We start from the raw sequence: 17,530 nt of genomic DNA on the forward strand, positions 1-17,530 counted from the left end.
TACTTCATAGGACTGCAGAGTATAAGAAGGTTTGCATAAGTTATGATCTGCATGTCTGCTTTGATGAGACCATAGATTCTTTAGCATGCTGGAATTTATGGTTTAAAAAAGAACTTTGTACAATGGACTTGGAGGCAGGGGACCTGAGTTTAAAATTATGTGTCCTTTTCCAAGTGACTTAATTTTTCTGGGTCTCACTTTCTTCATCTGTAAAATGGGGAGGAGCTTGAAATAAGTGAATTGTAAGGTCTTTTAAATCTTGAATTTCTGGTATAGCTTTGAAAACAACAGTGAACAAACTAATACAATAGCAACTTAGATACTGAAAGACAAGTAAACACATTAAGGATCCTTTTTAATGTCTATAGATTATGAAAATAATTCATGAAGACTACTTTGACCACTTCTCTGTTCCCACGCTCCCATCTTGAAAGCACTTATAAGGCATAACTTCAAGTGTTTGTGTATTTCTCACATGCCTCCCCACCTCCAGAATTAGACATGAATTAAAAAATGAGTCCTGGAAAAAAACAAAACCTAATTCAAGCAGTCTCACAATCTTAGCTTCTTGAATCAGAATTCTCCTCCTCCCACAATCCATATCTCCATTAGTACATCCAAACCACACAAGGTATAGTGGTATGACCTTTGCATAAGTCACTTAGCTTCTCTGGACCTCAGTTTCCTCATCTGTAAATGGGTCTATTGGACTGGTTAGGTTCAAGCTTTAATGTGCTAGCACTAGTCTTCTTGGAATTTCCTATGTTGGGGGTGGGTCTAGAAAGGGTTAGCAGCATCCACAAGGCACAAAACTGACTAATGACTTCCTTCCCTTCTACCAAGCTCTTCTGATAGACTGGATCCAAACTTTACCTGTAAAAGGGAGGCGTTCACAATTCATAGCAGGAAGGTGCCACATTCCTTTTGTGTGTTTTTGGCTATCTCAAAAGACATCAAAGAAATTGGGATACTTCGTCTTCCTTAGAAAATCCCTGTTTCCTGGAATCATAATAACTCTATCCTCTTTAGACAAAGGCTGTTTATTCACCATGAGCCTGGCTTCAGTTCTAGCTGAGGATCAGGCATGCATTCCATTCTGGCAGCAAAGCTTGGCTACCTGATGACTTCCAAACTCTCTCACTCTCCCCATTCATGTAATTGAGGCCAAACATTTTCCGCCTAAAGTTTTTGATATCTAAGTAAATTTGATGTACTTGTTTCCAGCTCTTATCCCTAAGTTACTTAGCCTTTAAGCTGATAGCCAATATAATTTTTCTAGAATCTTTACATTATCTAGTTTCTAATTCAAAGGGCTACCAAGACATATTGCTTCCAGTCCCTGATCCCAAGAGATTCACACAGAAACTATAGGGCAACTTCACCCCACATGAGAAATTTGGAGTAGGACCCCAATATAACAAGGTATAAATGCTTTATTACCTTAATTTTAGGATTAGAAATGAAAGGGTGCTTCAGTGAACAGCTAATATAGTCCCTTTATTTTACAGACGAGGAAACTGAGACTCAGGGAAGTTAAATGAGATGCCTAAAGTCATTAAAAAATAGCATTTCTATGGCACCTATTGCTCCATAGGTACCCTGCTAAATATTTTGCAAATATTTCATCTGATTGGTATAGAAGTCATCAAAGAAACACAAATTGAAAAGCTCTTTTGACTCTAGAGCTAGCGTTCATTCCACTATACCAAGATAAAAACAGCTAAGCACCCACAGTCTGTCAAGATACAATTTTTTCAACTTTAGAAGTTAAATATGAATGTCCTCACATGTAGATGCTGAACATCCCAAAAGGTTTAGTATAGTTTTAAGCTTTACGTCAAAAGTAAAAAGGCTGAAAACTTACCAAAAATCATTTGAAAGCTTAATTATTTATATTTCTTTGAACTTTATTTTTGTGAATTTTCAACACTATATATTTTTTCAGTCTCTTATTAAAGATGGTATAAGATGAAGAAAAATTAACTGTGTTCTCTGGTAAGCTGAGCTCAAGTTCACAATAGCATTAAGAGGAAAAGTCATTTCCCATTATGAGGAGACTCCCCACAGAAATTCAATTAACAGCTAGATGAAAAAATTCAGGCAAACTATCTTAATTCACAACAGGCTGACACCTTCAAGATGCCAAGTAAGTAAAGAGACTCTGGCTGGAGTTAACTAGAGCTATATATTGCACAAGATAGTGGTGATATTGAATTTAATAAGAAACATATCAGTATTTCAAAATTTTAAATAATTAATCTTTCAAATTTTCATGAGTTTTTAACACTTCACATTTTTGAAGTGAAAGCTTAAAACTGAAATAGGACTTTTGGGACACCTTATCTTTTGGAGTCCAAATTAATAAGCTGCTTCTCAAAGTACTGCAGGAACAAGTCCCTTATTTCCTTCATCTTTTTTTCCCTTTTACCTCTAAGAGCATTCTGTTCATAAGTAAATGGAATGCAATAGTATATACATACATACATATTTGCAATATGCAATAATACATATATATATAAATACATATTTGTGTATACATATACTCTAAAGTCTAAGTGAACATTGGATTAAAAATAAAAATTCTGATAAAAGAAAAAAAACGCAACTGACTTGAATCAGAACAACTCAGGTTCTGATCAACCCTAGAAAAATATTCTGAAGAAACTCAAATGATAAAAGTTCTTCATAGAGCACATTCAACTTCATCCTGTTGCTCACATTTTGATTTAGGAATCTGGTGTGGGGGTGAGATTAGCCCTTTAAGATTATCTCCAATTTATTCTGTCTATATCTTATTTGTACTTTCTTTGTTTGCACATTTTCTCGTCCATTCGACTATGAGTTCATGACTTTGGGGGGAGACTGAGTCTTGCAATATCACTGTTATGAGGCAGGTGGGGCCAAGTGCTGTTATTCCCATTTTACAGATGAGGAAACTGAATCCTTGAAAAATTGAGTGACTTGTCCATTGGCACACAGCTGGTAAGTGTCAGAGCTGCAATGTGAACACAAACATTCTGAACCTTAGCCCAGAGATCCTTTTCCCTAAGTCAGTTTAAAATTAGTTACCATTACATAGTGCCATATCATTTATAAAGTCTTCTGAATGCATTCTTTTATTTACTCCTCATAAATCTATGAGCTGGGTAATGAAAGTATTTTTTTTACGCTGAGGAAACTGAGGCTCAAAGAGTTTGAGTGACTTGCCCAAGGCCAAACAAGTGGGAAGTAAGTCTTCAGACAGCAATCCCCAGCTCTTCCGTTGACTACCAGTGTAATCCTAGGTAAGTAATTTAACCCTGTCTAGACCTCATTTTCCTAATCTGTAAAACAAAGATGAATTTCAAGGCCCTATCTAGCCATCTTCCTTTAATATGGCTTTTTCAAGGTCACCTGAATCACATAGAGTCAGGAAGAATAAGGTTTGATTTATGGAGTTGAAAATTTAATGTAAAAGTTGATCAACAAATCTACCTTCTCTTTAGTCTATAGGATGCACCAATGGTGAATTAATGTCATTGGGTAGCTAATGAAGAGTATTGTTAATCCATTATGACAAAATTTTTAAAATTATGAAGATTCTCCATTTCCTAAGCACTTATGAAGATTTCACAATTATTTGTTCCTTCTAGATGAAGAAATAAACCTTCAGTTAAAGGAAGCTCCTAACTTATCTAATCCTGTTAAAGTGATGGATGGTCTGGAGTGAGTAAAAACAGTCTGAAAGCAACAATAGCTGTTAGCTGCTGCAAAAGAGAGGTTAAATAAAATGATTTCTACAAGGGTCATTAATACCATACACTTGCTAATTAAATGACTAGAGCATAAAACATTTTTTTTCTCTTTGCCCCAGGAGCCAGCAGGCCAGGATGTTGTTTTCTAGACATACCTCAACTGCTTTATTTGGGATATTTTGGAATAGCTCTTCTAGGGAAAGTTGTCTTCAAAGACAACTATTTGTCTATTTCCTCTTTCTGAATGACTTGCCAGACAGCAGCAGACTCATTCAAACTAGGGAGAGAATCCTCCTTTCTGAGAGGTCTGCCTGCTACTTTACTGATCATGATGAACTATCTACTTTTTGTTTCAGTTGTTTCAGTCATGTTCAACTTTTTGTGACCTTATTTGAGGTTTTCTTGGCAAAGATACTAGAAGTGGCTTGGCATTTCCTTCTCCAGCTCATTTTACAGATGAGGAAATTGAGGTAAATAAGATTAATGACTTGCCCAGTGTTTCACAGCTAGTGTCTGAAGTCAGATTTGAATTCAGGAAGATGACTCTTCTTGACTCCAGGTCAAGCACTCTATCTACTTGGTCACCTAAAAGAATGAAAAAAGAAAAAGAAATCTTTCAGTCATAAGACTGGGTTTAGCTGTCTTTGATTGATGGTCCAAAGAACCAAATCCTTTTATATAGTGGTACAGCATGAGCAGTGATCCTAATACATATTCGATGGAACCTCACAATTCTGATCTGCTGAATCTCACTTTGCATTTTCCTTCAAGCCTTATATCATATCAATCACATATTCCTCTTTACATCCTTGTCACAGTGACCAGAGTGCCAGACTTGGAATCAAGAAGACCTGAATTCAAATCCAACCTCAGACACTAGTTGTGTGACCTTGGCAAATCACTTAACTTCTCTCTCTACCTCAGTTTCCTCCTATGTAAAATGGGAATGACAATGGCATCTAACCCACAAGGTTAGTGTAAGGATCAAAGAAGATGACGATGCTTTGAAAACCTTAAATTGCTATGTAAACGTGAGATATTCCTATTGTCCTGAACTCTTCAATCTCCCTCATCCCCATCAAAAAAATCAAACTGTTGTCAGGTTTTTATCATTTCTACCTCCACAACAGTGCCAGAAGCAGCTCCTTCCTTTCCCTTTATGTGGGTATCACCACCCTAATTCATGCCCCCATGGGTCAATGTCACTAGCCTCCTGCTTGGGTCTTTCTGCCTCCAGTTTCTCTACTTCTCACCTCATCTTCCACAGAGATGCCAAAATGATATTCCTAAAGCAAAGATATGTCATTCCCTTGCTTATAAAGCTCTTCTGGGTCCCCACTGCCTCCACGACAAAAGACAAATTCCTCAGCTTGTGATTTAAAGCCCTTAACAGTTTGGCTCCAGGCTTTGTACACAGTCCTCCCTCTAACCTGAGTCACTCTACATTCCAGCCAAGTCGGTCGACTTCCTGTGACCTGGATACAACATTCCATCTCCCTCCTCTGGGCTCTTTTACATTGGCTATTCCCCATTCCTAGAATTTACTCTTTCCTATCCTTCCTCATCTTAGAATACCTTGTTTCCTAAACATCCTGAGGGCCAGTGCCTGTTTCATTCTAGTGTTTGTGCCTTAGCACAATGCTTGGCACATCTTAGGAAGATACTTGATTGATAAGTCTATGATGCACAGTATTTTCTATTTTCTCCACATTTGCACATATTTGTGGCTCCTCATGCCTCAGTTACCTCCATTAATGTCTGCCTCCCTTGGGATTTTCCTTCTCTTCAAGGCCCTGATCTAAGGCCTTCTTCCTATAGCCTCCCTTGATCTTCCTTCCCCTTCACAACCCAGTGCAAGATGAGGCCATTCAGCTAGCACTGTTCCCTCTTTCCCAAGATCTCTCAGAGTATTTTATGCCCATTCATCCCGTTCTGCTGTTATATATACAAGTGCACATTCCTTATTCCTTTCTATTTGATATCCTTTAGGATATCAAAAGATAGAAATATCCTTTCTATTTGCCCATGAGGACAAGAACTTGCTGTGTTTATCCCCTCAACACCTAACACAATCTCTTATACATAACACATATCATTAAACATGTGTCGAGTTGAATTATACTTACAATGTGGTGGAGTGCAAAGAGCCCTGGATTTGGAGTGCAAAGACTGTGGTCAGAAACCTATTGGATGTGTGACCTTGGGCAAATCACTTTGCCTCTAACCCAGGCTGCAATTTCTTCATCTGTAAAATAAGGAAGTTAGACTAGATGACTTCTAAGTCATCTTAAGTTCTTTAAGTTTTAAGTTTATTATCCTTTCCATTTCTTAAACTTGCATTCCTTTTAATAATGACAATTTTGGCATGGAATTGGACTAAGACCTTATCCTCAAACTTACTGCTCCAAACAGCTATATTTATGAACATAATGATGAGTTCCAATAGCCTCAGCAGAATAGAATCACCACAATAGAATGACAAAAGACAGATCTTATTATCTATGAGGACCAGAAGTACTAAAAGGATAACCTTTAAGGACATATAACGGGGCAGCCAGGTGGCACAGTGGACCTAATGCCAGGCTGAAGTCAGGAAGACTCATCTTCCTGAGTTCAAACCTGGTCTTAGACACATACTAGCTGTGTGACCCTAGGAAAGACTCTTAACCCTGTTTGCCTCAGTTTCCTCATCTGTAAAATGAACTGGAGAAGGAAATGGCAAACCACTGCAGTATCTTTGCCAAGAAAACCCCAAATGGGTCACGAAGAGTCAGCCATGACTGAAAATGACTGAGCAACAATTGGGCAACCGAGAGTTTTGAATGAATTACAGTTTGAAAAACCAAATGAGTTCTATTTGGGTCAAGTTCCTGAAGAGAAAGAGTAAGAGACTACTTACGAATATACACAGGGACTTTGTGAGACTCACATGAGATAATGGATGCAAAGCGCTTTGCAAAACAAAGTGCTACATAAATGCCAGTTATTATTATAATTAATGTTATTTTTATTACTATACTCCTAGAGTTAGCAACCCTCCAATATGGGGATGATTTCATTCTCTGAGCCTTCTACTACAATCCTGCTAAGCTCAAGCAGTGTTTATTTATAGAGCAATAGGAAGGTGTTCTGGGTAAATGTTTAACAACCAGATTCCCTGAGGAGGAAAAAATAGTGCAGGCTTTTAAGTTTAATCTGCATTATTAACACTTTCTTAAGTCTAGCCAATCAACAAAACAATAAGCCAAGCCTCCACTTGTAGTAGTTGCCAATTTTGGAGGTGTAAATCCTTGTGCTGAAAATTTAATAACTGATTAGAGGTGGTTCCAGCACACTCTTGGTTCTACAAGATAAATTCAATTCAATCAAGTGCAATAAACATTAAATGATACCTTTTTGCAAGACCCAGGGAGAAGGGGAAGCTAGGTGGCTCAGTGAATAGGGCACTGGCCTTGGAGTCAGGAGGACAAGTTCAAATCCAGCCTCAGACACCTGACACACTAGCTGTGTGACCTTGGGCAAGTCACTTAACCCAAATTGCCTTGCCTTCCCCCCTCAAAAAAACAAAAGACACCGTGAGAAACCACTGGAGTAATAAACACCAACATGAAACACAGTACTGTATTTTGCCCTCATGATGTCTCCAATTTGTCACAGACTGGGAATTAACTTATTCTTAGCAGAATTTTTTTCTTAGAAGGGAAGTAATAATGCTATTTATCTTTCCCTCCTCCCCTCTCCCCCCACTCATTTCTTCTCTCTCAGCCCTTAGGAAAATTTTTGTAAATGGCCAAGGTTTGTATCAAAAACTCAAGATTTTTACGTGTCAGAGGACTTTTTTGAAAACAACAACAACAAAAAAACTGAGAAACCCTGGAAACTGAGTAGCTCCTTCTAACTCCTGCCAACCCCGGCACTGTTACATTTGACAAGGTCTCCTAGTTCTTTGAGAAGAGGTGGGTAGATGTGAATTGAAAAAGTCATAAAAAAGCAAAGAAGGGAATCCTTGCAACTTTCTTCTCCACTTGGAAGAGGAGATAATATGGACATAAGAATAAAAAACAGAGTATGCATACAGGATTTTATTTCACTTTTCCTCTTCTTAAGGATTGTTTCATTACAAACCCTGTAATCCTACAGCTCTGAGGAATGTAGAAGTGGAAGAGTCCTCAGAGGTCATCTAGTTGAATTCCCCCATTTCACACAGGAGGAAACTGAGAACCAGACAGGGTTAGGGTCTGGCCCAGGATCATATTTCTAGAAAGTGGCAAAGCCAGGATTTTTTTATCTAGGTTCTCTGACTTCAAATATAGGTGGGGTTTCTTTTTGTCTTTTTTCCTTCAGTGTATCATACTGATTTCTCCATCTAACACTATTTTAATATAATCCATAAGTTCTCTCCCACTGTCATTGTTCAGTTGTTTTTTAGTCATGTCTAGCTCTTTGTGACCCTATTTGGGGTTTTCGTGGCAAAGATACTGGAGTGGTTAGCATTTCCTTCTTCAGCTCATTTTACAGATGAGGACACTGAGGTAAACAGGGTTAAGTGACCTACCCAAGGTCACATAGCTAGGAAGTATCTGAGGTCAGATTTGACTCTAGGCCATGGTACTCTATCCACTGTGCCATCTAGCTGTCCCTTAGCTCAAATCTTTGTTATTTTGGAAGGTATAGCTTATACTTTAGTCCTTTATTACCTTAAATCCTTTAATAAATAATTAAATGGTATTTTATATTAGATTTATCTTCATTAAACTGTAAGCTTCTTAAAGGCAGAAGTCATGTTGAAGGTTGCTTCTGTGCCTCCCGGAGGATCTAACAATATTAACCATTTGGAAGATGCTTAGTAAGTGGTTGTTAGTTGGTCATTGACTACCCTGACTAGGAATGAATATAAATATATATTAAATACGTATAGATATAGTAACATATAAATTGATAACAAGAGATATACTGCAAAAGCTAAAGCACTTGTCATCCAACTGTGAGTATTTTTTCTAAGAAGTAAGTTTGAATGGCCACTCTAGAAGCACCTCCAAATATGTTGGCCATTCGTGGAAGACACAGCAGTGTCAAAGGAGCTCTAATAGAATACTGAGTAGGAAGAGACTTTCAGAGAGGACTACATTTGAAGACATAGGTCCAAATTCTGGTTCTGGGATTAGAGAGGCAGCACACATCATAATGAGAGACTGTGTGTTGTAGTGGAGAGTATGTTGTGTTTGCTGTTCCACATAAATAACCCTCCATCTCTCAATTCTGGGCATTTCTCCATGCATGGAAACCCCTCCTTCCTCATTCTATCTCTTGACTTCCTTAATCTCAGTTAAAGTCCCACCTTACATGGAAAGTCTTTCCTTAACCTTATCTCCTATTAGTGCTGTATCATTTATACAAAGTTGTTTGACTGTTTTCTCCCTAGTTAGACTATGAGCTCCTTGAGAACGTGAACTGTCTTTTGCTTTTGTGTCATCAGCACTTGAATCAGTGCCTGGCACATAGTAGGTGATTTGCTATTGTTGTTGAGTCATTTCAGTTGTGTTCAGCTTTTTGTGACCCCATTTGGGTTTTCTTGGTAGATACTGGAATAATTTGCCAATTCCTTCTCTAGCTCATTTTATAGACGAGGAAATTGAGGCACATGGGGTTAAGTGACTTGTCTTCTACTGTGCCACTTAGCTACCCATAATAGATGATTAATAAATGACTATTGACTTGGCTTATTGTTCTCCACTCATCTCCCCCAGGATGTAATTACTTTAGGGTAGGGGCTGCTTCATTTTTGTCTTTGTAGCTCTAGGATTCACTACGGTGCTTCATACCTTGTAGGAGTTTAGTAAATACATATTAATTTGATCAACTGATTCCATGGATTGCTTAGAAAAATTGAGTTTGATAGAATATAAAGCATTTTTATCAAAAAACAATTTAACGGGCAAAAAAGAGGCAGCCAGCTGTTGAAGAGTTCTTTGATTAGCTCAAGATTTCACTTAGCTGGGCTAAACTTTCACCTTACTAACAGAGAGATGCTAAATCTTTCAGCTGTGGCTGAGTTGAATACATGGGAACTCATTCTAGGTTAAAGGTTTTCTCCTGGGCTTCTTCTCTTTGTGATGTCTGGGAGAATCATTTGATTGCCAGACCTCCAGATCTACATCACGACTAGCCATGCTACAAAGGGAAAATTTCTTCCAACTTGCATTGTTGGGGAATTTCAAAATTTGAATTGTCATAATATAAGAATGGCCAGGGGTTTCTTACAGACCTGAGAAATACTTTTTTCTATGTTAGCAAATAATTCCTTCTTTTTGATAGTTATTTGTCATGCCAGTAGCTTAAACTTGCTAACTATTTTGGCCTGACTTGCTTACTACTTAGAAAAAATACCCTTTTCATTCATGCCTTTCTCTAACAGGGGATTAAGTTTTACCAACACTAGATGCTGCTAGCGGTGCCCAAGATATGTGGAAAAGAGAACTCCAATGCAATTTGAGGAAGAATTAGGGAAGCAGTTATCTAACTGGGCTTTGAATGCACTTTAGGACCTAGATAGATTGGATAATTACACTACTGAGTGCTTGGTAGGGGTAAGAATTAGTCCAGTGATTTCATTGGAAGAGGGAGTATCCCAAGAGAAAAATCAGTCTACCAATAAAGGCTGGAACCTTCTCTGCGACCTATCTGCCTTAGAGTAGTTGCTTAGGGTACTGAGTACTTAAATGACTTGCTTCTGGTCATGTAGTCAATATGTGTCAGAGGTTAGATTTGAACTCATATCTTCTTGGTTTTGAGTCCAGCTTTCTATCCATTTTGCCTCATTGTCTATTGCGTATGTATCCCTCTTATTCTCTTTCTTTGGAGAATGAATGTCAACGTGAGGCAGGTCATGGTTAAGATGACCTAAAGGCTAACTAATCCATCACTGTGAAACTTGTTCAATCTTACAAGAAAACTTCTTAGGGTACCTGGTCCTGTCCTGACATTTATAATCCATACAATAAATTGAGCCACATCCAAAATATTATTAGACATATTTGTCTTCTCTCAAACAGTACCCTTTAAAATCTTTTAGGAGAGGAGCTATGCCAAAATCAACAAATGACACTGAAGGCAGTTTGGTACAAGTGAAAAAATAGGCTGGATTTGGAGTCAGAGAACCTGGATTTAAATCCCAGCCCTTCCCCTTACAATTTGTGCTATAGGGCCTTGGACAAATCATTTTTCTAAGGTCTCAGTTTTCATAACTAGATGATTTGGAGTAGACTGAAAGAAAGCATATAGAGAGATAAAGGATGGCTGTGTGATTTCAATGGCATAGGGAGTTCTCCAAGAGAAATCCTCAGGTATCTTCTGATTCCAAATCCAAGATCCTCCCTCCATCTACTCCACCCAAGCAATGGTGATTGGTTCCCCAATAAAACATAAATGTGACAGGCGGTGTTCCCAAGAAGTATATAATCTATTGGCAATAATAAAAATACATAAATGACTACATGTACTCACAAGAAAAAGTGATATAAGTCTGATAGATAGGTCCAGGTGATATACAATGAAAAATCTGAGAAAAGAGAGCCCAATTTCACCTGCAAATTGGGAGAGGGGAGGGATTTTTTCAGGGGAAGACGTATGGAAGAGGTAGCACCCAAACTTGACAACAGTAGATGATGGGCAAGTGTCCATTTCATTCATAGGGGCTAATGACAACAAAGGAAGGGAAGCCAGAGAGGGCAAGATGAGAATAAGGAGTTGCCTAGTTTAGTTTGTTGGGAATAAAAAACAGATATTAAGGATAATCGTATAAGAAAAAACTTTGCAGGTAGTTTGGAGGCAGAAAAAAAAAAATTGCCTGAAAATCCAAATCAGTGATTCTCACAATATGGTCCTGTATTCTTGTGACCCTTTCAAGAGTGTCCAGGAGGTGAAAACTATTTTCATAATAATGCTAAGATGTTATTTGTATGTTAAAATATTTCTTCATGTTCTTCAACCAAAGAAACATATCAGAACAGACTGAATATGGCATTAGATATGAGAATCCAACTGCCTCCCATTAAGTGGGACATTAAAGAGAATGATATATGAAAAACAATGCCATTCTTCTCGTTAATTTTTGTTTAGAAAATATAGCCATTTTCATAAAAGTGCTATTTATATTGACATGTAATGGGTGGATTATCGCTATTTAAATAAATTAATATTTTAAAATTTGATCAGTTTTAATTCCTAATGTGGGTAAATATCAATAGATTTAAAAACAAAAACTCTTTGGGGTCATCAATAATTTCAACAGTTTAAAGAGCTCCTGAGACCATAAAGTTTGAGAACCACTGATAGAAATGATGCATTGAAATTTGTAGCTTTCATCCAGGATTTTTGGTCTTGAATAGCCACAAACTATAGTGAGAGTATATAATGTTAATCTTAAACATAAGCATCAGTTCTGCAGATTTAGATTTAACAATCCATCTCTCTCATGCTTGCAAATAACAATACTGTTTCTGCACATCAGGATTTCAAAGAAGCACAAGAGTGAGAGAATTCTACTTATCTGGTCCAAACCAAATTGGCTCTAAATGGTCCCTGGACTAGAAGACTTAGCTTAGGTTCTTATTGAGATGCTTTAATACTTCAAAGGGGTCTCTACTTCTTCAATGTGGATTCTCCCTCCAGCACACTTAGTATCACCCTCTAATCTAATTAGTTCACATTTATGACTTTGGTCTAGTCAACTTTTTACCACTGTGTCAAATTCCTTATTTGTAAAAACACAGTGGTGGGGCTCCACCTCTAAAATCCCTTCCCTTTCCAACCATTTACTTTCCTAACTCAATTTCTATGACACTTTGTAATTTCCTGGGCTGCCCATTTCACTCTGCCAGGCACTCCTGCTAGAGGTGGAGGTACAGAATAAGCACTGATAAAATGTACCACACTCTATCAAAGTGGAGGCTCACCAGGAAATCCCAGCTCAGTGTTTTGTGAAAGAATAAAGAGGTAGAGACTAGAGTATCAAACTCTGTATTCTCAATTTAACTTCGTTCAGTTTTTATGATCTTGGTAAATCACTTAAAATCCAAAGTGTTCCTCTACATATAAGATTAATGCATGCTTTATTATCCCAAGGGTATTAGGGGAAGGAAGCAATTTGATAGTATTATATGTCAAACACTGCAGAGAGAAAAGCATTATAAAATTCTAGATATAATTTTCAAAATATAGGATAACCTTGTTAAATAGGATTTTGCAGTCTGCTTCCAAAACCTTCCCTGGGATTTCAAGCATTGTATAGAAGAAGCAGCTAACTCAAAGCAAAAGGCAAAACAGAGAATTGATCCCTCATTCTCAGGAGTTCCACACTACCTTAGCTGAATGACTCTGGGTGGGTGAGGAAGGGGAGAAAGGAGGGTGGTGCTGGTGAGGGAAATCACTTAAGCCCAGTATACCTCAGATCTTCAAAATGTTCCATGAATATACTAATTTCACCACAGCGTTGTCACAAGACTGTTGTGAGGATTAGGCATTGTGTATAAAGTAGGCAATGATTCTTTATTACAGGTCTCAAACTAAAACCCTCCAAAGAGAGTTCTTTGAATACTGTCTTCCTGAAGGTTGATGCCAAAGAACTCATTAGCTCAGGTAAGCCTACTTCTTTAAGGAAAGGTGTGAATCTTTCAGTCTGTCAGATTGAAAGTTTGAACTTCAAAGCCTAACCCTGAACCTTTAAAATGTTTACCCTTTTCAGACACTTTATCCAAAAAGGAAACACCTCCTTCCTAGGTATTGCCATTGGAAACATTAGCTTTCCTTTACTTGCCACAAAAATGTTTTGTTCTAAAAACGTTAAGCTTCTTAAACTACATCCTGGACTGGGCCACAGCTACATGAATATTTAACTTCTGAAGTAAGAGGGTGTAGATATCTTTATCAACTAGTATTTTAATGTTGATTTCTTATCTGCATTCTTCAAAGTACTCCAGTGGAGTGTGAAGCTGGCCTAGGGCTAAGCAGATTTCCAGTTCCCTCACTTTGTGGCCTCTGACAAATCAGCCTTTTGGGTGTTTTTCTCCCCTGAAATCACAGTGGGTTGCTAGGTGGCCCAAAAGGTATCTGGGAGAAACTTTGCAAAAATAAAATTGTGTGATACTCAATAAGGAGCTTTAAACCGAAAAACCTGTATCTTCCTCTTACCACCTTCATCCCCCTAAAGAGAAAAAAAAGATTGAAAGACAAATAATAATGATAAAAAGACATTGAGGCTGTTTAAAAATATATTTTTATGCCCAACTTTTGTCCAGTAGAGCCAGAGGCTAGATCTCATGAGATGGATTTTTCTCCTATAAACTCAAAATGATGTTGCTTCAATAGGGAACTTGACCTCTTCCTCATGCTAGGGGGGGAAAAGGAGAAAAGAAATATTCACCTTTTTAGTGGCTGACTTAAGCTAAAGCTTGATCAGGGAGGAGAGCTATGTATGCGTTAGGAACTCAGACCCAATTTTCAACACCTGTCCTCACAACCACACCTTCTCCCTTCAAAAAACAAATAGAACAAACAAAAACCTATCATTCCCTGACTAGTGTGGCCAAGCACAACTGAGGAACGTACCCTCTGCAGGGTGCGCCTGAGGCAGTCCTGCTATGACTCAAGGAAACCAAAGGTTTACAGAGAAATGTATTACCACTGACTTAATGTAACTATTAGAAGACACTGGAAAAGAAACTGGTTAGGGTGGCAAACTGAAGCGTGAATGAGTTCTGAAATGTCACACTACAGGGTAGAGAATCATTCTAGCAGAGTGGGCAGTGATATTCCCTGTTCATCTCTCTGACACATTATTCACTGTACAGAATCTAGTTGTATCTTCTGGTTTTGAGGCTAAACAGGATTTCTGAAGACAGAGTCAAGTGGGCAAGATAACACAAATTCATATTTGTATAATAAACAGTGGAAAGATAAAGAAATTACACACATTGCTCTTTACACAAATATTAGCAAAGTAAAAGGTCCTTTGGCCTTTGGCGGGGGGGGGGGCATCATTTCTGGTTCATCCACAATGCAATGATTTTTTTAGAATCCCAACCTATCTTGTTTTAAAGTCAATCTGGTTTTTGCTGGGACATTTGCATTCACACCATGGTCATAACTTTTAGAGATGCTGGCTGGAATCGCCGAATCTTCTTCTTTAGGGCCTTAGAGGCCTTGATGCGGCAGATTTTGGGCACTGGATGGTGAGAAGACTTAGAGGCAGCCTGCACCTTTACTGGTTGTTGGACAATGGCCTTGGGCCAAATCAGCTCACTTCCAACAGTTTCCTCATAGTCTAGGGTGAGGCTGCTCTCACTGCTCCTACAGGCCCCCTCCGAGTCACTGTCCTCAGATTCACTATCCCCAAAGCAGTTGGTGGTGTAATCACTGACATCGTCTTCACTAGTTTCCACAATGGTGGAGTGGAAGAGGGAGGCGCACTCAGCTGAGTATTCTGAGTGATCTGACTCACTTTTGGCATAAGTGTTATGACTGTGTACCTTGGGCCGGGACCTTGCGCTCACAGTCCGTAAGATGCCAGCTCTCCTCGCAGGTGGCCTGGGCAGGGCTACGCTGGTGTCAGCAGAAAAGCCTGCCAGGTGGGTCTTAGCTGAGATCTCCACAGTTGACTGCCATTTCCGCTGCTGCTTTTTCTTGGCACCCCCACTGTCTACCATATTAAGTTGAGTAGCTTCAAAAGAGTACAAAGGATGTGCTGAGGTTGGGTAAAGCTCTGGTCGGGACACTACTGTTGGGATGTGAAGCTGTACAGGAAAGAGGCTAGACTCAGAGCAAGACCGACCAGTCACTTCCCCAACAAATGTTGGCCTCCTCAAGAGATTCTTTCCTCCGTGGGACCGTAGAGAAGGGTTCCACTCCGCAGCGAGTCGGGACACAGCATGCCTCTCCACTAACAGAGGCTGCTGCTTCCCAAGCCTCAGACCCTTATCACTGATTCTTCGCTTGACTTTCAGGGCCTTTGCCTTGGGATTGCTTGCTTTCAACCTCATTAGGTGGGCCTCTCCAGGGACAAACTGGGCGTGGACAAACTCACCCGTGACGAGATTGGTCCCCTTTCTGCCCACCTTTCTGGGTGGCAGGACAACTTTGGCATCTGACCTTTGGGGAGCCATGATAAGATGTGATTGGTGCACCTGGGAGCAGGAAGGTGCATCCTGTTCAAGATTAGTGACTCCTGGCTCTTCCTGAGCAGAGGCAGGGCTGACCTCACCAGGGAAGCAAGTATTTGTAGCCAAGGATTCCAAGCTCTGCTGGCTGGCTGGCTGTTCCACCTCTAAACAGGCTTCTCCTGCTTCCTGCAGTTTCGTACTGTTCCCATCAGGTACCTCTCTCTGAATCCTTCCTGCTTTAGCTTGCCTACTTTCTGGAGAGCTGATCTGCTTCTCTGGCTGAATGCCACTGTTCCCTCTCAGCCCACTGAGGTTGGGAGTAATACTGAGCCTCTGCTGGGAGAGGGGCACCTGCCCTTTACTTGATGGTCTCTCACTCCCACTGCCACCTGTGTATTTCCCTTGGTCCCGGGTCATCTGGAGCAGCTTGTCAATATAGCCACCAGGAGGAGGAACCTCAATAATCGGTTTAGTCCTGATTAAACTGGGACCAGACATACTCAGGATGGGTTTAGTGAGGGGCAAGTGGTTGTCAGTCTCTAGGGTTTCCCTAGTCAAAGAAAATAGGGGGCTCTGCAAGGCCACTGCATGCAGAGGACTTGGATAAGGGTATATATCATTTCCACTCTTGGAGACCAAGTCACTCTGATATTTAGGGTCCACCACATGGAACAGAATTTCTGTTCCATGGCAAAGGGGTGACACAGACTTAGGATCAGTGGTTGTCTTCTGAAGGCTTCCATCAGTGGGCACAATTCTTTCAAGGTCACCTGGGAGTAAGAGAAACAAACAAACAAACAAAAATAAAAGGGGAAGGGAGTGAATTTGTAATACAGCATTCATGTCGTTTAGTGTATCAGCAAAATAATGTGAAAGAAACATTGATTTCTAGGGGAAAACTGAATTGCTATTTGAATCTTTGTTATATTCCACCAAAATCCTATTCAGATGCCTCATCTTAGTTTGCAAGAGACTTTAGGGTCTCCAAGGCTGTTCGAGTGAATCAGAAATGCTGGCAGGCTGGAACATGTAGCAGTTTTTCTTGATGGCCAGCCTAGCTCTGCTAGGGAAAGGCTCATCTCAAGACAGCTGGCCCCCAAGGGCTGACATTTTCAGCCAACACACAAGGCACAGAAGTGGTGCATCCTGAATTGACAGAAGGAATACTCATACTAATTAAATCATATTGAGGTCAAAGGAAGAACCATCGACATAAATACAACAAAAACTTTTAAAAATATGTACAAGGGGTAACTCTCAAATAGATGTTTATTTGTATGCCAGTAAATAGTTCTAGATCTATCCTTTTAGAGACTTTAAAAAAAAGGCATATCATAAAAATAGTAGTGCTTGAAAAAACCTTAGAGACCATTTACTCCTGAGGTTCTTAATTTTTTTTGTGCTTTGGACCCCTTTGACATTTCTGGAAAAGTCAATGGACCCCTGTTTGGAATGTTCCTAAATGCATAAAATAAAATACACAGGATTACAAAGGAAACCAATTATATTGAAATACAATCGTCAAAATATCTTAAGAATACAGCAAAACAAGTTTACGGACCCTGGGTAAAGAACCCCTGTCCAAATTCTTAATTTTACATATGAGAAAAACAACTGTATATGTTGCCTATAGTCACATGA

At 39.3% G+C, this 17,530-nt stretch overlaps 1 protein-coding gene across 1 annotated transcript in view; it reads right to left on the reverse strand.

The window, feature by feature from the left end:
- Positions 1 to 338: 338 nt before the first annotated feature.
- The window catches only part of DACT2 (dishevelled binding antagonist of beta catenin 2), a 30,250-nt gene continuing 13,058 nt past the window's right edge, over positions 339 to 17,530 (reverse strand). The window contains exon 4 of the mRNA XM_072643925.1: positions 339 to 16,659. Coding sequence (XP_072500026.1) covers positions 14,861 to 16,659 — 1,799 coding nt within the window. The 3' untranslated portion in view covers positions 339 to 14,860. The remainder of the gene's footprint in view (positions 16,660 to 17,530) is intronic.

The sequence above is a fragment of the Notamacropus eugenii genome, chromosome 2, assembly GCF_028372415.1.
Source record: "Notamacropus eugenii isolate mMacEug1 chromosome 2, mMacEug1.pri_v2, whole genome shotgun sequence".
Taxonomy (NCBI): domain Eukaryota; kingdom Metazoa; phylum Chordata; class Mammalia; order Diprotodontia; family Macropodidae; genus Notamacropus; species Notamacropus eugenii.